A 25,104-nucleotide genomic window follows, 5' to 3' on the forward strand; every position below is an offset into this window, starting at 1 on the left:
AAATTCATATTATAAATTCACACCAAACTTATATTAATTTTTCAAATATTTACAATTTTAAAAATATTGTTTTTACAAAGTTTACAATATTAATTTAAAATTTAAATATTAATTTTTAAAAACATGGTAAAAATAAAATTGAAAATCTTTTTGTCTTTTTATCCCACTTTAATCAATCAAATATTATCAAAAATATGCGCCCCTCTTTTCGGTAAAGTAATTTCGGTTCCAAGACCTAATTTAACTCATGACGAATTTTTGAAATATTTTGGTTTGATTGTTTAAAGATATTTATACCTTAAGAATAAACGTTAAATTTCGCAGTGATGTAATAAATTTTTTTGAATGATATCAATAATTTCGGTCGCCAAACCTAATTTTATTCAATACCAATTTAATACTTTTTAGCGAACAAATTAGCGTTTATTATCAAAAGGTTAAAAATAAAAAATAAAAATAAAAACTGTACAGACATACCTGTGAAATAGATTTCTTAGTTATATGATCTATTATATTCATAAGATAGTCGGTTTAATTGGTCTTCCATGGCTGCATAGGCGTAACCTCGAGCATTCATTGTCTTTTCTTCTAAACATATGAACGGTCCGTCTCTGCATAAAGTAACAAATTCGGTATTTGAATAGGTTTGATTATTTGAACATTTACCTCCATGTGACCATTTTCCGCATTTGTGACATCGTTCTAGGTGTCGTGCTCTTCTTTTTGCTGCGGATTTTGATATTCCTTTACCAAATTGTAACTTATTATCTTCGCATCTGGATCCTTTTCTAACTCCGTCCATTCTTTCTCTGATTACTGATACTATTTCACTTGGTAGTATGTCATTATTACGTTTAGTGATCAAAGCGTGTAGCATTAGACCATGGTTTAGTTCACAGGCAGTCTTCATTTCGTAAAAACCTAAAAAAATAAAAATTCAGAATGGGGGGAGAAGACTAGTTCTTTAGGGTCTGCTAGGGAAAGACCATACGTGTTCCATTTTCGAGAACTACACGAAAACAGACAATCTAACTCTAACAGAAATACATATTTATCCTTTAAAGACTTGATTCTCCCCACACTTAGTTAGCTGTGGTATTGAAATTGTGATTAACTTCGTTGTCGACTTCCATCGGACCATGTATGTAATGTTTAACTCTGTGACCATTAACTTTAAATTCAATCCCATTTGAATTTATTAATTCTATCGTTCCGTATGGGAAAACTCTTTTGACTATGAATGGTCCAGACCATCTTGATTTCAATTTTCCAGGAAATAGCTTGAATCGTGAATTGAAAAGAAGAACTCTGTCTCCTTCTTTAAATTCTTTTGATCTTCTGATTCTTTTATCATGCCATTTCTTCGTTCTTTCTTTATAGATTAACGAATTTTCGTATGCTTCATGTCTTAATTCTTCTAATTCGTTTAGTTGACTTAATCGTAGACGTCCGGCTTCTTGTAAATCAAGATTACATGTCTTCAAAGCCCAAAATGCTTTGTGTTCAATTTCTACTGGAAGATGACATGCTTTTCCATAAACAAGTCTAAAAGGTGTGGTTCCAATTGGAGTTTTGTAGGCTGTTCTAAAAGCCCAGAGTGCATCCTCCAATTTAATGGACCATTCCTTCGGATTTGATCCTACGGTTTTCTCTAGAATACGTTTTAAAGCTCGGTTGGTATTTTCAACTTGTCCACTTGTTTGTGGATGATATGCGGTGGAGATTTTATGAGTTACTCCATATCTTTTAAGAACTTTCTCAAGTTGATTATTACAGAAATGAGTACCCCGATCACTTATTAAAGCTTTCGGTGTTCCAAACCTTGCAAAAAGACGTTTTAAAAAGTTGACTACAACTCGTGCATCGTTAGTTGGGAGAGCTTGTGCTTCCGCCCATTTAGATACATAATCAATGGCTACGAGTATATATAGATTATTATGAGATTTTGGAAATGGACCCATAAAGTCAATACCCCAAATGTCAAATACTTCACATACTTGGATGACATTTTGTGGCATTTCATCACGTTGACTTATTTTTCCGGCCCTTTGACATGCATCACAAGATTTGCAAAGAAGGTGTGCGTCTTTGTAAATTGTAGGCCAATAGAATCCAGCTTCATAAACTTTTCTTGCTGTTAGTTGAGGCCCATAATGCCCTCCTGTTGGTCCTGTGTGACAATGGTTTAAAATTTTACTAGCTTCATCTCCAAATACACATCGGCGTATTATTCCATCGGGACAACTTTTAAACAGATGTGGATCTTCCCAGAAATAGTGTTTTATATCACTGAAGAATTTCTTTCGTCTTTGGTACGATAATCCTTTTTCAAGGAATCCACAAACTAAGTAGTTTGCATAGTCTGCAAACCATGGGATTTCTTTATAATCTATCTTCAATAGATATTCATCAGGAAAGTTGTCTTGTATGGCCGATTCATTCAGAACTTCTAATTCGGGATTTTCAAGACGAGAAAGATGATCAGCGGCGAGATTTTCTGCTCCTTTTTTATCTCGGATTTCAATATCAAACTCTTGTAAGAGTAAGATCCAACGGATTAATCTTGGTTTAGCATCTTGTTTTGAAAATAGGTATCTAAGAGCAGAATGGTCGGTATAGACCACCGTTTTTGCTAGAACGAGATATGATCGAAATTTGTCAAAAGCAAAGACAATAGCAAGGAGTTCTTTTTCAGTAGTTGTATAGTTCGTTTGTGCTCCTTGTAATGTCTTACTAGCATAATATATAGGTTGAAATCGTTTTTCAATCCTTTGTCCTAAAACGGCTCCCATTGCAAAATCACTTGCATCGCACATTAGTTCAAATGGTAGATTCCAATTTGGTGTTATCATGATCGGTGCATTAGTGAGTTTTTCTTTAAGAATATTAAAAGATTTGATACATTCATCTGAAAAGATGAATGGCGCATCCTTTTCTAGGAGTTTATTCATAGGAGTGGCAATTTTAGAAAAATCTTTTATGAAACGTCGGTAAAAACCGGCATGCCCTAGAAAACTCCTAACTCCTCTAACATTGGTGGGATGTGGAAGTTTAGCAATTACATCTACTTTAGCTCTATCCACTTCAATTCCTTCTTTTGAAATTTTATGTCCAAGAACGATGCCTTCTTTAACCATGAAATGGCATTTCTCCCAATTAAGTACTAGATTTGATTTTTCGCATCTAATTAGCATTCGTTCCAGATTTACTAGACATGATTTAAATGTATCACCGAAGACTGAAAAGTCATCCATGAATACTTCCATGCATTCTTCTATCATGTCATGAAAAATCGCCATCATGCACCTTTGAAAGGTTGCAGGGGCGTTACAAAGTCCAAATGGCATGCGTTTGTAAGCAAAAGTACCATAAGGGCACGTGAATGTGGTTTTCTCTTGATCTTCGGGTGCTATTGGAATTTGAAAATATCCGGAAAATCCATCTAGAAAACAATAGTAACTATTTCCGGCTAATCTTTCCAACATTTGATCTATGAAAGGTAAGGGAAAGTGATCTTTTCTGGTGGCGTCATTTAATTTTCTATAATCAATACATACACGCCATCCTGTTACAGTCCTAGTAGGAATAAGCTCATTTTTCTCATTTGTAATAACAGTCATGCCACCCTTCTTAGGCACGCATTGAACTGGGCTTACCCATGGACTATCAGAAATTGGATATATCAAACCTGCATCTAGCAGTTTAATAATCTCTTTCTTAACTACATCTTGCATATTAGGATTTAGTCTTCGTTGGCGTTGCACATACGTTTTATGACCTTCTTCCATAAGGATTTTATGTGTGCAATACGAAGGACTTATTCCTTTAATATCATGAATCTTCCATGCAATGGCTGGTTTATGAGCTTTCAACACAGAAATGAGCTGTGATTTCTCATTTTCAGTAAGAGAAGACGATATTATTACAGGTAATTCAGATTCACCATGTAAATAAGCGTATTCCAAATGGTTTGGAAGTGGCTTTAACTCTAATTTCGGAGGTTCTTCTATCGATGATTTATATCGATATCTGTCTTCTTCTTTTAGCATTTGAATTTCTTCTGTTGTTGGTTCATATCCATTAGCTATAAGTGTAGCTAACATTTCAGCTTCATTAATTGGTTCATTACTTTCTCCTAAAGAACATTCTCCTGTTCCTTGTAATTCTGGAAATTCTTCTAATAATTCTGCATGTGCATCTATAGTTTGAATATAATAACATGTATCATCTGCAGATTGTGGTTGTTGCATGGCTCTATCCACTGAAAAGGTAACACTTTCATCCTCTATACTTAGGGTCAGTTTCTTACCGAACACGTCTATCATTGCTTTAGCCGTGTTTAAGAATGGTCTTCCTAATATGAGAGGAACTTGAGAATCTTCTTCCATGTCCAAAACAACAAAATCTACTGGAAATACTAAAGTACCAACTTTAACTAGCATGTTCTCCATTATCCCTCTAGGATATTTTATTGATCTATCGGCTAGTTGTATGCTTATTCTGGTTGGTTTCAATTCTCCAAGGTCTAGTTTAGCGTATAGTGAATACGGCATTAGATTTATACTAGCACCTAAATCTGTTAATGCTTCTATTGAACTAAGGCTACCCAGAAAACATGGAATTGTGAAACTTCCTGGATCAGATAGTTTTTCTGGTATCTTATTCAACAGCACTGCTGAACAATTAGCATTCATAGTAACAGCCGAGAGTTCTTCCATTTTCTTTCTATTCGTGATTAGATCTTTCAAGAATTTAGCATACCTAGGCATTCCTGAAATCACATCAATGAAAGGAAGATTTACATTTATCTGTTTAAACATATCCAAGAATTTGGATTGCTCGGCTTCAAGTTTCTCTTTCTTCATTTTACTCGGATAAGGAAGAGGTGGTTGGTATGGTTTAACATAAGGTTTATCCTTAACTGTGTTATCTTCATTAACCTTTTCAACTACCGGTTCTTTTTCCTTATCTTGATCAGGTTGTGGTTCTTGTGGAGTAGGAATAGTTTCATCAGAAGTTACAGGTATTTCAGGTGGTTTAAGTGTTGTACCACTTCTTGTGGTAATAGCTTTAGCTGTTTCATTCCGGGGGTTAGCATTTGTATCACTAGGTAAACTTCCCGGTTTTCTTTCACCTATTAACCTTGCTAGGTTACTTACTTCTTGTTCCAGGTTTTGAATAGAAGCTTGTTGATTTCTAAATGCTTGAGCATTTTGTTCATTGGTTTGTTTTTGAGATGTGAAAAACTGCGTTTGAGTTTCAACTAGCTTCGTCATCATATCTTCTAAATTCGGCTTTTTATCATCGGTTTGTTGTGGTGGTTTGTTTTGAAAATTTGGTCTTTGCTGATTATAAGTATTATTGGATACTTGTTGATTGCTAGGACCTTGTTGGTTGTTGTATGGGATATTTCGGTTATAATTATGGTTTTGATTGTAAATCGGTCTTGGCGGTTGATAATTATTCTGATAATTATTTCCAGGCCTTTGGTTTATGTATGAAATATTCTCTCTTTGTTCCATTGTTAATTCAATGCTGAGACAATCTTTTGTCAAATGTGGTCCTCCACACTGCTCACAACTAATTCGTATTGAGTGAATATCCTTAGTCATCTTTTCCATTCGTCTCTCGAAAGCATCTATCTTTGCGGAAATGGAATCTAAGTCATGGCTAGAATCGGCTCTAGCTGCTTTAGATGATCTAATGATATCTTTTTCTTGGTGCCACTCATGTGAGTGGGAAGCAGTGTTATCAATAATTTTGTAAGCATCAGTTTCGGTTTTCTTCATAATCGAACCACCAGCTGCTATATCTATGTCTTTTCTTGTAGTGATGTCGCATCCTCGGTAGAATATTTGTACTATTTGACAGGTGTCTAAACCATGTTGCGGACATCCTCTTAATAACTTTCCATATCTTGTCCACGCCTCATATAGAGTTTCATTTGGCTTCTGTGTGAACGTAACAATTTCTGCTTGAAGTCTTACGGCTTTAGATGCGGGAAAGAATTGTTTAAGAAATTTATCAATTAAAACGTCCCATGTGTCAATCGCCCCTTCAGGTAACGATTCCAACCAATCTTTGGCTTCTCCCTTTAAAGTCCAGGGAAATAACATGAGATATATCTGTTCATCCTCTACTTCTCGGATTTTAAATAGTGTGCAGATTCTATTAAAGGTACGTAGATGTTCATTTGGATCTTCCTTCGGCGCACCACTAAATTGGCATTGATTAGTTACCATGTGTAGAATTTGTCCTTTGATTTCATAATCTGGCGCATTAATGTCTGGATGAGTAATTGCGTGACCTTGGCCAGTGCGTTTAGCTCTCATTCGGTCTTCCATACTTAAAGGTTCCAGATTCTCCATAATTGAATTTGTTGACTCGGTATCACTAGATGCTTCAGATTTAATGGTTCGTTCCTCAACAATCTCTGTTTGAATGATTGGTGGTTCCGGAGGAAAGTTTAATGGTTCAGGATCTATGAACCGTTCCTGAATATTTTCTGGATTATCAATTGTGAGGTTTGGTTCAAAAAATGGATTATCGGAAATTTGAGTTGAAGTACTTGGTCGACTGGATGACGATTCTAAAGAAAAATCAACGGCGGTTATATTTGTTAAACGATGTCTTGATCGAGTTACAGGTGGTGAACGTACAAAAGGTGATGAACGTCTTGCTCGGTGCATTCACTGAATATCCTATTAGTTTTTAAAAAGGAAAGAAAAATTATAATAAGTTATCCAATCAATAGACTTTTCTGATTTTGCCTACGTTTCGAATAGCCAAAAGATGCAGCAGAGGGGCAGGATTCGTTTGGTCTCAATATAATTGAGGACTGTTTGGCTCCAATAACCCGGTCCACGTACAAATCCAACTATTACTACGAACCAGAAAATTTTGATGTCTATCAATTTAACCACTTAAAATAAATTTTCGTAATTTTAAGAAATTTAGATAAGAAGTAGAATAAAAATCTAAGTCCTAAAAACTAGAATGGCGAGAAATAAGAGAGAAAAAGAGTTCGTCGAAAAAGGTTGAAAAAGAAAAAATGGTTGAAAAATAAAAGGTGACGGAAAAATAAAAGGAACTTATCAAAACTTAAAAATACTTAACTAATTTAACCTTATTACTACAACTAACTTAAAATTATAATCGCAAATTGAAATTACTAATTGGAATGATAATTGATACATAGTAAAAGGTCTAAAAATATTAAAGCTTACAGGAAAAACTAAGTCCCAAATGGAAATAACTTAAAAAGAAACTAAAACTTAAAAAGGCGTCGCAAAATTCTAAAGCACCTAAATCTTAGTCTAAAGAAAAAGCACTTAAGGAATTCTACGGCAAAACCTAAAAATATAGGAGTAAAAATAACTATAGCAAAAACTAAGTTTAAAATTAATTATGAGCTAAAAAATACAAAAGTTACGCTACAACGATTAAAAAGGTACAAAAATATAAAAATATACAAAAAGTTGTAAAAAGTACAATTTTTATAAAAATATTATTTTTATGTTATTTATTTAATAAACTATTAATTTTACAATTTTAATAAAACTAATTAAACAAAATACATAAATATAAAGTAAAAAGTAAAAATAAAACTAAAATTAATAATAATAATAATAATAATTAAGTTAAATAATAATAATAATAAATTATAACCCGTAATCAATGCGAAATTAGGGTTTTTGTCCGTGTGTCAGAGGGCCTCCGCGAGTCGCGGCGAATAAAGAAGAAAACCCCGCGAGTCGCGGGGTTTAGAAATTCAGTTGACAGGTTTCACTTTTTACGCGTTTTTCTTTATTTTATTTTTTTTATTTTATGTTTTCTGTTTTTAATTTAAATAAACGATTTTAAAATAAAACTTATATTTTTATAAACTAAAATAGAAATAAAGAAACTTATAAAATTTAAATATTTAACAAAATCTTAAAAATACTTATATTTTTGTTTTTCTTTTTATATTTTTGAATATTTAAAACGTATTTTTACAAAAATGACTTTTAATAAAAGTAGATAAAAAATCTTTTTTTTTTTTATATTAGCGTTGCGCTTCCGGCTTTTAAGATAGTTCCCCGGCAGCGGCGCCAAAAATACTGGTTGAAGTGCGAGGTGTATATAAAATAGCTTATATTTTACTAAGAAATACTATTAAATACGATACAATTTTACACAAGATATTTATTTATTTATAGAATGGATATACTTAAACCTTGCTACAACACTTATAGGCAGTGTACCTAATCGTACAGTAGTGTAGTTTTTAGTAAGTCCGGTTCGTTCCACAGGGAAATCTTTAAACAAAGCTCAACGCTATATTAGTTTACTTTTATAAAAATACAAATATATATATAAGTAATATTATTATTATAAAGGGGGGTTTTTACCGTTTAATGACCGGTTTGTCGATTTTAAGACTTTAGTCGCAGTTAAAACCTAATGTAAAATATAAAATAAATACAAGACTTAAATTAAAGCTTAAAGTAAATAACGATAATGAAATTACGAATAATAAAAATGCGATAAAATTAAATTGCGATAATTAAAAAGTACGATAATTAAAAGTGCGATTAAATAAAATAACAATAAATAAAAGTGCGATAATTAGAAGTGCAATTAAATATAAAATAAAGGAAATTAAATATGAAATAAAAGAATTATGCTTATTTAAACTTCCGTAATCATGATGTTTGACGTGTTGATTTTAGTTTTATGCCCATGGGTTAATTGTCCTTTGTCCTGGATTATTCAATATGTCCGTCTGGTTTTTGTCCATAACAGTCCATCAGTCATAAATATAAATTGCAAGTGTCCTTGTCAAATTATTATTATACCCGAAGATAAATATTCCAACTAATTGGGGATTCGAATTGTAACAAGGTTTTAATACTTTGTTTAATGAATACACCAGGTTATCGACTGCGTGTAAACCAAGGTTTTACTACTTTGTTAACAATTACACCAATTACCCTTGAATGTAATTTCACCCCTGTTTCAATTATTCTAGTGGCTATTAATCCATTCCCGTGTCCGGTTAAATGAACGATTATTCGTACATATAAATACCCCGCCCATCGTGTCCGATCGAGTGTATATGGTAATTTATAGGGACGCCCAATTGTAAATCTTTATATTAACATTAACAAACTTTCATTTAGTTAAACAAATATAAAGCCCATTAATAGCCCATAGTCTAGTTTCCACAAGTGTCGTTCTTTTGTCCAAACCCCAATTATGGTACAAAGCCCAATTACCCAATTTTAGTAATTAGCCCAACATCATGATTACTTCGTTTTAAATAAGCATAATAATAACTTAGCTACGAGACATTAATATAAAAAGGTTGAACATAACTTACAATGATTAAAAATAGCGTAGCGTTACACGGACAGAATTTCGACTTACACCCTTACAACATTTGCTAACATACCCTTATTATTAGAATTATAATTAAAATTAAAATATAAATTATAAATATAAATATATTACGTATATATTGAGAGAGAGATTGAGAAAATAAGATGATAAATTCGATCAGAATTCGGTTGGCTTTATAGCCAGAAGTGAAATTTGGGGCTCCGCGACTCGCGGCAAAATGGCCTTAAAACTCCGCGAGTCGCGGAGAGGTATTTACAGTTCACACCCTTGGAGTTTCTGGCTGCCGACGGTTTTTAATATATATATATAATATATATATAATTAATATAATTAATTATATATTATATTATATTTATATACATAGTTAACTTGTAATTTTTAGTCCGTTGCGTCGAGCGTTAAGAGTTGACTCTGGTCCCGGTTCCGGATTTTCGAACGTCCTCGCGTACAATTTAATATCTTGTACTTTGCGTTTTGAATCTTGTACTCTTGTGATTTCGAGACGTTTCTTATCAATAATTGGAACCTTTTTGATTGTCTTTTGTTCTTTTGAGCTTTTTGGTCGTTTGCGTCTTCAATTCGTCGAATCTGTCTTTTGTCTTCACCTTTTATTATTTAAACGAATATCACTTGTAAATAGAACAATTGCAACTAAAAGCTTGTCTTTCTTGAGGAATAATGCTATGAAATATATGTTTGTTTTTAGCATTATCAACAGTCGATGATGGTGTCGGTTCTAGGTGGCAACAGATGGTGGTTTGAAGCTACGGCTAAAAGAGAAAAAGAAGTAGCGGGTTTGGAGTGATGTTCGAACGAAAAAAACAGTAGAAACCTTCAAACGAAACAGAAACATTTAACGGCTTTAGCTGTGATTTTCTTGGACTGCATTTAACAGAAAAACGATAGCAACGTAGCAGCAAAAGCTGAAATTCGCAGGTGGTTTTTATGAGTTCACGAAGGAGAAATCATGAAAGAAAGAAGAGAGAGAGAGAGAGAGAGAGAGAGAGAGAGAGTTATAGGGTGACGGATTATGGAGGCTATGGTGTTCAAGAAAGCATCTAGCAGCCACAACATTGAGTTTTTTTTATGCCGACAGTTTTCACGGATAGTACTATCGTGTCCATTGCTAAACAGCTAACGTATAAAAATGTTCCTAAAAATCCCAAAGTTTTATATTAATTATCTTTATTTATTTTGGTCATTATGGTATAAAATTCGATCCTTAGTTTGTTAAATAAAAATTACATCAATTGTCCCTCTCATTTCTGGGTAAAATATAAAAAGTGTTAAAACTTATCAAATAGTTCCTAAATACATTTTTAATAAGTCTAAAATTTATAGAACTCATTTTCGTATCACCGTTTATTTTAAAATTACATAAGTTTGAATTTAACTTGCTTAATATCAATCGAAACATCAAACGAGTATTACAATCATTTAATATTTATTTTTAATATACTTTATTTATATATAGAGATATATTTTAAATAATAATTATTATAATATTTTATTTTTATTTTATTAACTTTTAATAACAACGACATATAATACTTCAAATTATATTTCGAATTATTATTTATATATACATACGCATATATCTATTTACAATTAATTGTTCGTGAATCGTCGAGAGCAGTCGAAGGTCAATTGAATATATGAAACAGTTCAAACTTTTTGAGACTCAATCTTACAGACTTTGCTTATCGTGTCGGAATTATATAAAGATTAAGTTTAAATTTAGTCGAAAATTTCCGGGTCGTCATATGGTTGACCGTGGTGGCGACCGTGCAACTTGTTTTAACAAAACTGCGTTGCAGATTCATTCTGGGCTTCTACGGCTAAGTATACGGTCGACCGTACTTGGACCGTGTAATTTAATGATCGATTTGGTCATTTGCAAGATCAAGTATGGATTAGTGAACTTTCGTGTTTTATGTTAAGATGTCGATCATCACTTATGCATATGTATGTGTCATCATCAAAATATATTCTTTGGTTAAGCATCATACTTAACTTTGTCGGTTAATCCATTAACCAACATTCAACCAACATAGTAGAAAAAAATAGTACTGTCATTGAGGTTCAACTAAGACGACTCTAGACTACCCACAAAGTGGGCTGACACTCCTGTGATTAGTTGGCTCACTATGCTCTCAATCATTTCTTTAAAAAATTTAGTCAACCTTATGAACTTTAGTACAAGAAACGGTCAAACTTGCTTTTTGCGAGTTTGAGGATGTTTGACTATCATAAGACTACGTGATCTCAATAGGAAGACATTGGGTGAAAAAGATATTGGTTATATCTTTGCAGGGCTGGTCTCGAGAATTCATGTGCCCTGTGCGAGGCAAAAAAAGGCCCTTAAGCGTATAATATAAGCTATTTAAAATACGAAAAATAACATCATATCAATAAATATAAAGAATGCAACATTAGAATTACATACCGGTTTCGGTTTTTCGGGTCAAGTTTTTCGAGTTTTTTTTATATATAGAAAAGGTGTTTTTCGATATTGAATTGGACAATTACAGTGTCACGAGACTACTATTATACGGAGTATATAACAATAACAATAACAAATAGGAGTAGACATTAAAGAATTGGAATAATAACGAGTATTATATAATTTTATACTTAGATTTAGATAATTACAATTGTGAAGTATATAATTCACGAGACTTTTGTAACAAGGTGTCAAGTTTAAGGATCCACGTGTTTCTAAGCTTTCATCCCACATCGGAGGCTTATATAACCAAAATATTCTATAAATACAAAAGCCTTAGACTGTAATCTAAAATGAACAAAATTTGGGCTCAGTATGCCCCATTTATAAAACTTGAGATAAATTTTGGGCCTCAATATTTAGTGGGCCCTGAACACATGCACTAGTTGCACCCGTTACGGGCCGGGCCTGTATCTTTGTTAGATATGTTGAGCATTTCAAGGCTCATATGTTGATGTGATAGAATATAATGATTCTTTTTCGATTAACATCGTTTTAGACTTGATGCAATCTTTGATAAATCTCACTTTACATTAATGCTTAGATCGACTAGATCGATAGATGTGGTTTTTCATTCGAATGAAATTGCTACTCGTATTACGGGACGTAGTTCATTATTCTAATTAACTTGGAAACTGATTTTTACAATTTTACTTATCTATCACCTCCAATGGCGAATCCAGAATGAAAACTCAATGGGGTCCTCAATTTTTTTTTATGCTAATTATATTTGAAAGACATTTTAGTGGTTGTTTACCTTTAAAAACCATAAACTTTAAAAATATATGAGGTCCTATAATTGAATTTAGTGATATTCTATACAATTTGACGAGAACTTTGTATAAAAAGATTTGAAAATAGTGGGGTCAAGGACCCCCACACCACATCATGTAGAATCGCCCTTGATCACCTCACGCTTTGCTGTTGCAAAATTCTATTTTTAGTTAATTGAGAATAAATTTATTATTATTAAAATTAAAATTAAAAATTAGAATAAAACAACGTTTTAGACGTTTCACGTTTGATTGATTTTTTTAGATAATAGTACTCCATAGTAATCGTAGAAGATAACGTTGGCACTTGGCAAATGGCAAACCCGTCTACAAATAAACACGTCATTACTCTCATCATTTATCAAATTGTTAGTCACACATTAAACACCCTTTAGTGATGATAACTGATAATGATAATACCAAAGAACGTTTGATTCGACGGTATTAAGTCTCAGAGTGGAAGGATCCGCGATTAATTGTCAAGTAACCCGGGTTCAATTTATGGAGGCGGAAGGTTTTCTCTCCAATTTCCTGTAATTAGTTACCAAGCAACCCGGGTAGGAGTTTTCTTCGTGTGTGGGTGCAAATGATGAGGGTCGTTGAAATAAATGATCCGCTGATGCAATTTCGCCGTTAAAAAAAAAAAAAAAAAAAAAAAAAAAAAAACTGGTAATGATAATGTTACCGATGAATAAATTATTACGGAGTATTTAATAATTTTCAAAACAATAATCACAAAATTCATGCACCAAAACTCATAAAATCACATCTGAACTAGCAGCTTCTTTTACCCCCTCTCCCTCTCAAGTCTCAACGCATACACACACCTCTGTATATATCTATATATACTCACGACACTCACAGAAACCATCAAATATATCTATCAATAATTCTATATCTATATAATCCAAACCTTCAAACACTCTTTTACTGTTTGAGTTAGGTTTTCATAATCATCGGAGCTTCATCGGAGATGGTGACGTCCACAATTCTATCGGATCTCGGTACGGAAATCGTGATTCCGGTGTGCGCCGTTGTCGGAATTGTATTTTCTTTAATTCAGTGGTTTTTGGTTTCGAAAGTGAAGGTTTCGATTGATAAACATGACGAAAAAAATGCGTTTACGGAATCGTTGATTGAAGAAGAAGGAATTAATGATCATGATGTTGTTCAGAAATGTGCTGAAATTCAAAACGCTATTTCTGAAGGTGATATACTCCGTACTACTATTTTTAACGATTTTTGTGAATTTTTGTTTTTATAATATATTATGTTCCTGTTTTTTTCTTTTTTCTTTTTTTTTTTTCTAAAAAAAACTTTAATTAAATTTAAATATATAATAATTGTTGGTGAAAAACTTGAATTAAAGATTTTGTTCTTGTAGCTGTTGTAATTCTTAATCCGTACTATATTAGTGACTTAAAGTCGCCTGTTACAATTACTTTGATTTCTAAATCGATACTAATATTTATATTTTCATTATATGAATAATAATTTTTTTTGTAAGCAAGTAAACTCTTTGAACGAGCACATTGGCTCATAGAAGGTAAAACCTCAAGTAATAAGCCCCCCACACAGCGGCACAGCCCCAACACGAGACCGGTTACGGGTGAATCGCTCATTATACGCCACTCTAGTCACACTCCCTTTGAACAATTTTTCAATATTTTAAAAATTGTCGGGATTATATTAAGTATTTAGTTGGTTTTACTACTTGAAAGGTATTTTGTTAGCTTATTTTAATAAGTATATTGTTATTAATTAGTAGTAGTGATGGTTACTTAATTGATTCAGTATCATGTTTCCAACAATCATGTTTAACTCTAACATTAATTTTGTATTATTAGAACACGTACTTGATTTTCAGTTTGGTGAAAATTATCTTTCTTAGTGATGCAGTTTACTGTTCTCTGTTTTTGTTCATATTACTAAGATGCTTTTAGTATTAGTTTTTTTCCCATCTTTTAAGATTTTTTTGAGTATTTGATGGCCACTTCATAATTTGTGGGCCCTTGCCTGATAGTTTCTTGATATTGCAGGAGCAACCTCTTTCCTATTCACCGAATACCAATATGTTGGCGTTTTCATGATTGCTTTTGCGGTTTTGATCTTCGTATTCCTGGGCTCCGTAAATGGATTCAGTACCAGTTTTCAGCAATGTACGTACGATACAACCAAGATGTGCAAGCCTGCACTTTTCACTGCTGTATTCAGTACTATATCTTTCATACTCGGGGCCATAACTTCTGTTATTTCTGGTTTTCTTGGAATGAAAATTGCCACGTATGCAAATGCCAGAACTACCCTTGAGGCAAGAAAAGGTGTTGGAAAGGCGTTTATTGTTGCGTTCCGTTCTGGTGCTGTTATGGGATTCTTACTGGCTGCAAATGGTCTTCTTGTTTTGTATATCACCATCAATTTGTTTAAGTTATACTATGGTGATGATTGGGAAGGGCTTTTTGAGGCTATAACTGGTTATGGACTTGGTGGTTCTTCCATGGCTCTTTTTGGACGAGTTGGTGGTGGTATATATACTAAAGCTGCTGATGTTGGAGCTGATCTTGTTGGTAAGGTTGAACGGAACATTCCTGAAGATGATCCCAGAAACCCTGCGGTAAATTTTCTTTTATTTTTCCTTTCCGCTTATCAAAAAAAAAAAAAAAGAATCTTCTTTTTTCCCTTTCCATGTATCAAAAAAAAAAATAAAAAATTTATTTTTTTCCCTTTCCGTTTATTTTTTTTTTACTTTCCAAGAAAAGAGAATACGTATTCTCTAAAAAGATTTAACTAATTATTTTAGTGTTGTTGAACTCGGAATTACTCGCCAAATACTCGGTTTTTGCAACTTGGGGAGTACTTGGTCAAAACTCGGCCAAAAAGTTGGGATTATTTGGAAAATTGGCCAAAACTCGGTCATAACTTGGGATTACTTGGAAAAGCAGTCAAAACGGGTCAAAGTCAAACTTGGTCAACATCCGAGTACTTCCCGAGTTTCCAAGTACTCCCCGAGTAGTGATTTTTGCAACCTTGGAATTTTTTCAACAATGTACAGTATAATAAGGTAACATTTAAATTTCTGCATATAAAACGTGTTCCTTCCTTGCAGGTCATAGCTGACAATGTTGGTGACAATGTTGGGGATATTGCGGGTATGGGATCTGATCTGTTTGGGTCATATGCTGAGTCATCATGTGCTGCTCTTGTTGTTGCTTCGATCTCTTCATTTGGAAACAGTCACGATTTAACTGCTATGTTGTACCCTCTACTTATCAGCTCTGTTGGAATTATTATTTGTTTGCTTACCACCTTATTTGCCACCGACTTTTTCGAAGTCAAAACCGTTAAAGATATCGAGCCTGCTTTGAAAAAACAACTTATTATTTCAACCTCTTTAATGACGATTGGTATAGCACTCGTTAGCTGGATTGCCCTTCCGTTTTCATTCACGATCTTCGATTTTGGAGTCCAGAAAGAAGTTAAGAACTGGTAAGTTCTATGTTTCACTTCTTAAACTTTTACAGTTTTTGAACTTACTGTGTATAATGGTATGGTTTGCAGGCAACTGTTCTTATGTGTTGCTGTTGGTTTATGGGCTGGCCTTATAATTGGATTCATAACAGAGTACTACACTAGCAATGCTTACAGGTAAGACTTTATATCTTATTTTTTAAATACAGGGGACAATTTCAATCCATTAACATATTAATGGGTCGATCTGGATAATGTTTTATCTCTAACGGTTCAAACTGGTATAGGAAACAGATTATAGTTGCTTACAGTGTATTAATAATGTATAAAATGTCATAAATCATTTAATTAATAAAATTATATAACTATACAGATAATGAAGTTTCAGAAAAAGGTGTTTTTTGTCAACCGACCTGTACCAAAGTGACCCATTACCCAACCCGTACCAAAATAACCCATTACCCAACCCGCCTATTTTCCACCTTTAGTTTTAATTATTCTTGGAACTGTCTGTTTTAGTCCTGTGCAAGACGTAGCTGATTCATGCCGTACTGGAGCTGCAACAAATGTAATTTTCGGGCTTGCTTTGGGATATAAATCAGTGATCATCCCTATATTTGCAATAGCAATCAGTATTTTTGTTAGTTTTAGCTTTGCTGCTATGTACGGTATTGCTGTAGCCGCACTTGGAATGCTGAGTACCATAGCCACTGGACTAGCCATCGATGCATATGGTCCGATCAGTGATAATGCTGGCGGCATAGCTGAAATGGCTGGAATGAGCCACCTCATTCGTGAAAGAACCGATGCTCTTGACGCTGCCGGAAACACCACTGCCGCTATCGGAAAGGTACACGGGTCAATCTCTAAAGCTGTCTCTTTTTTTGTATCTGTTTTCTGTAGAGGTGTCAAAATGGGTGAGGGTGGGGGTTGGTAACCAGCCAAAACTCAAAACAAGCGATGTCGGTTGGTCTAAAATACATTCTGTTGAATTATATAACTTCTAGATAGTCAGTGTTTTTTTAGAAAAAATTTATATTATTTAATGACATAATTAAGCGGATTGTCCTCGTGGTCTGCCTTAGATTTGGTTCGTAATTTTTTTTTGCGTTGGTAGTCCTAGTGGTTTCGGAATCTTGCGTGGATAGTCCCTACGTCTCACAGTCGTTAAACTTTTTCGTGAAGTGAACTCCAGTCATTTGCTAGGCACATGAGGGCAAAATGGTCTTTCTTCTACCCTTTTATCAAATCCTTTTCTCCTCTCATGGTAGGGACATAACTGAATTTGACAATTTTCATAACGACCATCAGACTTAGGGACTATGTGCACCAAATTTGTAGTCAACCAGGACTACCAAGGCTAAAAAAAGTTTCAGACGCCAAATCAGTAATTTAAGGCAAACCGCATGGTCTTTCCACGTAATTATGTCTTATTAAATTAATGATTTTAGGAGGTTTGTGCATAATTGTTTTTCTTCTTTAGACTAGTTCACATATATTATTAGCAAGACCTCAGCTTAATTAACTGATTTTGCCATAATAAACGTAAACGTTAAAAAATAAATTGTAGTCCTAATCCATGCAAGTTAATGTGTCAAAGTAGCCAGCCCTCATGAATTCTTTTCTTCCTTTTTTGTTCAGGGTTTTGCTATAGGGTCTGCAGCACTTGTATCCCTGGCTCTGTTCGGAGCATTCGTGAGCCGTGCTGAAATTACAACTGTAGACGTATTAACAGCCAAAGTGTTTATCGGTTTAATCGTCGGCGCAATGCTACCGTACTGGTTTTCCGCCATGACAATGAAAAGTGTAGGGAGTGCAGCCCTTAAAATGGTAGAAGAAGTGCGCAGACAATTCAACACCATTCCTGGTCTCATGGATGGTACTGGGAAACCTGATTATGCGACATGTGTCAAGATCTCAACGGATGCATCCATTAAAGAAATGATCCCTCCTGGTGCACTTGTCATGCTCACTCCTCTTATTGTTGGGATTTTCTTTGGTGTTGAAACACTTTCTGGTGTTCTTGCTGGATCACTCGTCTCGGGCGTACAGGTACTTGTAACATGTTTTTTTATAGGATGCAAAATCTGTGTGTGGTGTTTGGTAACATGTTCGGTTTAAAATAGGTAAAAATGTAAACCGTCATTAAAGCAATTATTTCTCATTCTGCATAATGCAGATTGCCATCTCTGCATCCAACACTGGTGGTGCTTGGGACAATGCGAAGAAATATATTGAGGTATGGCGATCGACACTCCTTTCTGTTAATTAACTGATCAAACCACGTTCAAGTACCAGTCTTTATCAAAAAAAGTTTAAGTACCAGTTGAAACGGGTCTGGTTTACCCTAAACCCATATGTCCAAAGTTTTGTATTCTTTTTCATGAATCCTAGTACAATTAGAAAATTTATATAGCCTAAAAAATAATCTATTTTACATGAAAATAAAGGAAGTTCCATGCATTGTTTGTTAAAGATCAAACATAAACTGAACCCACCCATTCATAAATTATGCACATCAAAATTTTCGCCTTTACTTTTAATTAATGGGCATGGTTGGGTACTGCATTTTTCTTGTTTTGGGCTCTGTGTTTGGACACATTGATATTTGCAATAACTGTAGGCTGGTGCTTCTGAGCATGCAAGGACACTTGGTCCAAAAGGTTCTGAACCACACAAAGCAGCTGTGATCGGTGACACTGTTGGTGACCCTCTAAAGGACACTTCTGGACCGTCTCTAAACATCCTCATCAAGCTCATGGCTGTTGAATCGCTTGTGTTTGCTCCATTTTTTGCCACCCATGGAGGCCTCCTCTTTAAGATCTTCTAGATTCATCACTGTATTTACTGAACTTTAATGGTTTGAGTATCTTGAAATCTGTATGATTAAAGGGTTTGATGAGCTGAGTAGAAGATTTTCTTGACAAGGGAAATCATTGAGAACTGATATGGTAGTGATGATGATGACAAGTATAAGTTAAGATTTAACCATAGCAGTTCTGGATCTTCAGTTAATTTGTTCTTTTTCTTCTTTATCGAAAACTTCTTACAGTAGTTATATTTCTTCTTACTCCGTATAAAATAATGTTCAAGTAAGGTCGTCGTATAAAATAATGTTGAGGTGATAGATTTAGATGTTTTTTTTTTTCATTATTTATTTTGCAATGCTAGTGATAATTAATAACCGTCTTAGTATTTCATGTATACTACGGAGGTTTAATTCTTACGTTCCTGTCGTTTTTTACCTGGAATAAACTTATTAGTTGGGGTGTTCGTGGTTTTTTACATTCCGGATATCACTTCTTCATCTTCGGTTTCTCCTCCATCGTTTAGCTCCCTTGTACCACCACCTTTTTTTGCTTGACATTTGCTTCCTCTTCTGTTCGATTGCACTGTGGTTACTGTAAATCAAGGGTTACTGTAAATCAAGGGTTAGTTTCGTTCACAAAATTACAGGTCACTCTGTGGTTGTGACCCACCCGAGAGAAGCTTTCTGTATGATTTTGTTTTCTTAACAGTTTGGCGGTTCTTGGTTTGGGTTTTGTGGTTTGGGTACTCGATATGGTGATTTCTTTGTTTAAGTTTAGTCTGTGATTTGCGGTGTTGACGACGGTTTTTGCATGTTCAGTTTGATTTTAGGATATCGCTTGTGTTTGGTCGACAAGTTGATGGTGTCAGGAGGCTCGAGTAGTTCAATTGACTAGTTTGTTCTGTTGCTCATAGACTACACTCGTTCGTTCGCTTCGCTTTAGACTATTTAGACTATTTGTGGTGGTTTCCTGTTATCCATTCCTACAATTTTCTTCTTACATCTTGGTGAAAGAACAATCTGGCTTCAGTGGTGACCGAGACACTATTAGTTTAAAAAAATTTAGTAGAAAATATCATTTAAATTGAATAGGACATCAATTTCGGCTCTATTTTTGAGTAAACAGCCAAGTGTCTTGACTGCCGTTTAGAGCCTAAATTGAATTTCAGGCAGGATTTAAAACTCATAAAAATTTGATTCTACCATTTTCATGACGTCTCGATTTTATTTTACTATTTCTAGAAAAAATAATTTCTTACTTATTGGCCAGAGGTCCACTCGGAAGTAATCTCTTTATTCGTCGAATAGAAAGAGGAATGATTTTCTCTACTTTTGAGAGTGTTTCACTCTTGGTGAAGAAATGATTTGTTTTTATTCTCGGATAGGGGAATGATTGTCTATATCTCACATCCTCATTCATCACTCATGTGTATTGGGTTTTGTTGTTGTTGTTGTAATTGTATAGAACATCACTAAATTTAACTGTAGGATCTCATATATTTTTCAAACTTATAGTTTATCTTTTAATTTATATAGGACACTACTATATTTAACTACTCGAACCCCATATATATTTTGAATTCGTAGTTTTTTGAAAGTAATTTATAATTAAAATAGCATTCAAATAATATTATTAATTAAAAAAATTCAGCACTCCATTGAGTTATAATCCTGGAATCGTCACTCTGTTACTTGAAGGAGTTTTTGTAAATGTTCTTAGTTCCTTAGCACTTGGTTGTGTTTTCACCCGTACCATTGCTCCATGGGTTTAGATCATTCTTTAGAATTTTCATACTCCCCCTGACATGTTTGGAGGGTTCTACCTTTTAAGTCTCGGGTAGAGTTCGTTCTTTTTATGGCATACTCTAATTTGTTTAGTGTTTTTTGGTGGATCGAGTCTTGGCTATTTCTATGTCTTCGGCATCGGGTGTTTCTCTCCCTTGCGTTAGAGTTTGCATAATAAGGTTACAAGTTCATACCATCAAGTTAGTCTTTACTTTTGGATTCCTTTGTGCTATGACGAGAGTTATAGTGATTCAAATGTTTGTTTTAATTGTTCACACCATCAAGTTAGTCGGCGATTTACAATTGGATTCCTTTGTGCTATGACTAGAGCTATAGTGATGTAACATGTTTGTTCTAATTGTTCATGCCAATTATATGTGGATGTTTGGTTTTATGCATGTACAATATAGCATTATTCAACTCAGAGTTTATTTTGAACAGCAGTACAGGATCACCCAGAGTACTTAATCACATAACTCGCCTCAATTGCTAACTAGGAAGAAACCCGGCTCATTCCGAAGGCATGAATGATAAAACCCCCTCCCTCACGGAAGTCGAACTTCTAACATTTCGCTAAGAAAGACATGTCACTAACACATGAGATATAATACAAGGTTATTAAACTGAGAGTTTTGAATTAATATTTTAATTTGGATTAGATTTGTAGTACGGAGTAGTGTGTGTGTGTGTGTTTTTTGTTTTTTTTTTTTTTTTAAGAGAACCCCTTTCATAATTACGGAGTACTTCGTAACATTTGACAATATTATTTTACACCGTAATACAACTTGTCATTTCCGTCGCCGGCAAAATCAATTCCCTGTTTCTCACCTACACATTCATCGGAAAATGCTTACCGTATCTCAGGCGATATCGAACACCATAACCGTCTCCGACCATCACCACCAATTCCATCGCCGCCACACCAGCCGCTTTCCTTTCCATCATCCACCCTTGCAACATCTCCGAACCACCAAAACCCTAGCCCTCCGCCGTACCTTCAAAATTTACGCCATAGACGCCGCCCAACCATTCGATTACGAATCCAAACTTTCCGACCGTGTTGCCAAATCAAAAACCCTAAAAATTGCCATCATAGGGTTCGGTAATTTTGGGCAATTTTTAGCCAAAACCCTAGTTCGTCAAGGCCACACCGTTTTAGCTCATTCTAGAACTGATTACTCTGCTATAGCCAAAGATATCGGAGTCGCATTCTACTCAAATGCCGATGACATTTGTGAAGAGCATCCAGATGTAATTTTATTATGCACATCGATATTATCGACTGATAAGGTACTTAAATCATTACCGTTACAACGCTTAAAAAGAAGTACATTGTTTGTAGATGTGTTATCTGTTAAAGAATTTGCTAAAGATTTGTTCTTGCAAACATTGCCATTAGAATTTGACATATTATGTACACATCCTATGTTTGGGCCCGAGAGTGGGAAACATGGTTGGAAAGATTTGCCTTTTGTGTACGATAAAGTTAGGATTGGTAACGAAGAATCAAGAATTTCGCGATGTGAAAAGTTCCTTGATTCGTTTGCGAGAGAAGGGTGTATAATGAAAGAGATGTCGTGTGCAGAACATGATCAACATGCGGCTGAAAGTCAGTTTATAACGCATACGGTTGGAAGGATTTTGGAAAGGTTGGAATTGGATAGTACTCCGATTAATACTAAAGGGTATGAAAGGTTGTTGGATTTGGTTGAAAATACTTCGAGTGATAGTTTTGAGTTGTATTATGGATTGTTTATGTACAATAAGAACGCGATGGAACAATTGGAAAGATTGGATTTGGCTTTCGAATCGTTGAAAAAAGAGTTGTTTGGCCATTTACATGAGGTTTTGAGGAAACAATTGTTTGGGACGAAAGAACGGTCTTTGGGGCTTTTGCCGAAACCGAGAGCCTTGTCAAAGCTGCCTCCCAATGGAAATGGACTTGCACAGATACCAGAATCAGAGTCTACTAGTAGTTAAGGAAATTACTAAAGTTTAGTTATTCATGGTATGTTTATCTCACTTTTTATATCTTTCTAATTCAACTGCAATCCTTTTATAGGTGATTATGATCTTGTAGACTAATAGTTATGTTAGTGAACCAATTTGCAATGTAGCTTTCGATTATACTTTTAATTGTATGATGTTTTTCGTTCAACTCTTTATCTGCAATGTTGCTCATGAAAAAGGATATTGCTGATCATATCATCTATGTTGTACTATGCATAACAATAGTTTCTATTGAATTTGGGATTTGGTTTCATTGCAAGAACCTTAAAAGAGGGTCTTGTGAATTTCACAAAGAAGAAAAAAAAAAGAAGCAACCCTTAGGTTGATCTATTTGATCGTTTGTCGATGTATATGATAGATACTGCATTTGGTTTGTGTATATGCATATGAAGTATCGTTTAATGGATTTTTATGAGTGGCCTTCATTTACTAATGCTCGTATTGTGATGTTTTTATGTTGAAGGTGCTGAGCAATTGTTATGTTGTGCCATGTGTTAGTACGGCTTATGAGACAAGTTGGGGAAGGAGACAATCTCAATGCAGTCATATTTCCTCAGACTTGTATGAAGCTGCTTTTTTCCTTCCTTTTTATGTTTTTAATATTTAATATTTTTACTTTTATCAGTTTGTATCGCAAGAGGTTGTTAGATTAGAAGAGAATTTTGTAGTAAATGAAATTTTGGCTATTGTGATCATCAGTGTGTATTCAAAAACCCTATCAATGAGTTCAAAAGCTTTTAAATACGCAAGAATATTGCTACTACGTGTTTGTCAACTATTTTGATAAAATATACGAATGATATAATCTACAAATTTGCTTTTACTATTTTACTTTTCACGCTACTATACTTTTTTATTTCTCTCTAGCTGACATATGGCATGCCGGCAGTAGTTTAAATTGAAATTTGAAAATGCCAAACAAAAAGTAAATTTTATTTATTTCTTTTTGCTACATGTAAAAGAAGAAAGGCACAGATGAAAAGCTATCACTCTAGCAGATAGTTGAATAATTGAATGCTTAGTATACAAAGTGATCTACTCGTATTTGACTACTATATACTCCTTTGTTGTCTTCTTCCACTTTTGTTGTTGTCATCTTCAATCAACTAACAAAAAACGTTGGGATATGTCATTTTCAAGATTTCTAGTACCCAACTGATTACATTCATCATAACAGATACTTGCAATAGCACGCAAAGAGTCCATGTATACAATTTCATTCTTATCAAAGTTTCTACTAGTATCGATCTGTTTCCCTGTTAAAATCTATATAAATATAACATTAAAACCGGAGAAGCTGCTTTGCAGTTGAAATGGCCCTGACAGTGTGATACTTATTCAGATTTACGGAGTTGCATTACCACAAGCAATTTTAAAACCGGAGAAGATATCTAAGTAACTCACCGCAACCAGGATAATAGTCGCCAAGAAGAAGAGCAGAACCTGCATACTCATTCCATGGATAGCCTCCTTTTGCAAACTTAGTAATGTCATAACCAGAAAGCTTCACCGTATAATCCTAAAAATTCATATTTTGTGCATAAGTAAAACATTAAGAGGCGTTATATATTACATTACATGAAAAGTAACTGACACCCGCAATTATCATGAAAATTGTGAAATAACTGGCCAGGTTTGCTTCATGATAATCTACACGTTTTTGTATGTGAGTTTGTTTTTTATGTATGTATATTTGTAGGTAGGTATGTATGTATGCTTGTTTTTTACTTGTCTGCAGGTGTGGTATATTCACTCATGTATGTATGTTTTGCTAATAGGTTTATGTAGGACTTGGTGTTTATGCTATGTATGTATGGTTGTATGTGTGGCTTTATGCATGTATGTATGTACGTAGGTATGTTTCATGCTTGTACGTAGGTATGTCTCATGTATATACGTAGGTATGTCTGGTGTGTATGTAGGTTTAGGTATGTGTGTATGTATGTACGTATGTATGCATGTATGTATGATCAGGTGATTCGCATCGCTCGGTGCATCTTGGGACCATTATGGCTGAGGACGACTTCCCTTGCTCTAGAGCTTGGTTGGTTCCTTTTAGTTGGGTGGTTTCGGGGGTGTCTACCGTAAAGGTGCATGAGTGGTTTTTGGTTTGCTAAGGGTGGTTGGCTCTTTGCTTGCGCAACAACTTCCACCCGGCATGCCCTCGAGTTGCTGTCCACAAGGTCTTTTGGCTCTATTTATTGAGGCAACGACAAGCGTCGTTTTAGTGACGTCTTGACTGCCGCTCAGAGCCTAAATTGATTCTTAGGCATGCTTTAAACCCCATGAAAATCTGATTCTACCATTTTCATGGCGTCCCCCCCCCCTTTTTTTTTTAATCTATATATTTATCTATTTATTTTATTTTATTT

The 25,104-nt window shown here is 34.4% G+C and overlaps 2 protein-coding genes across 3 annotated transcripts; both read left to right on the plus strand.

Annotated features, from left to right (window-relative positions):
- Positions 1-13,423: 13,423 nt before the first annotated feature.
- LOC139890580 (pyrophosphate-energized vacuolar membrane proton pump-like) lies at positions 13,424-19,369 on the plus strand. Its single transcript, XM_071873469.1, has 8 exons — positions 13,424-13,868; positions 14,700-15,274; positions 15,767-16,146; positions 16,219-16,305; positions 16,648-16,978; positions 17,770-18,180; positions 18,308-18,367; positions 18,752-19,369. Exons 1-8 carry the CDS (start codon positions 13,634-13,636, stop codon positions 18,956-18,958), a joined length of 2,286 nt encoding a protein of 761 aa, XP_071729570.1. The 5' UTR covers positions 13,424-13,633; the 3' UTR covers positions 18,959-19,369.
- Positions 19,370-21,489: 2,120 nt separating this feature from the next.
- On the plus strand, positions 21,490-24,381 carry LOC139890581 (arogenate dehydrogenase 2, chloroplastic). Of its 2 annotated transcripts, XR_011773383.1 has the most exons (3): positions 21,490-22,730; positions 23,196-23,293; positions 24,075-24,381. XR_011773383.1 is itself a non-coding variant. In XM_071873470.1 (2 exons), exon 1 carries the CDS (start codon positions 21,569-21,571, stop codon positions 22,700-22,702), a length of 1,134 nt encoding a protein of 377 aa, XP_071729571.1. In that variant the 5' UTR covers positions 21,490-21,568; the 3' UTR covers positions 22,703-22,730; positions 23,196-23,446. The 2 variants fall into 2 exon arrangements, 1 of the variants encoding a protein (XP_071729571.1); XM_071873470.1 differs by lacking the exon at positions 24,075-24,381 and having other exon boundaries at positions 23,196-23,446.
- The last annotated feature ends 723 nt before the right edge of the window (positions 24,382-25,104 follow it).

Source organism: Rutidosis leptorrhynchoides, chromosome 2 (assembly GCF_046630445.1).
Source record: "Rutidosis leptorrhynchoides isolate AG116_Rl617_1_P2 chromosome 2, CSIRO_AGI_Rlap_v1, whole genome shotgun sequence".
Taxonomy (NCBI): Eukaryota; Viridiplantae; Streptophyta; class Magnoliopsida; order Asterales; family Asteraceae; genus Rutidosis; species Rutidosis leptorrhynchoides.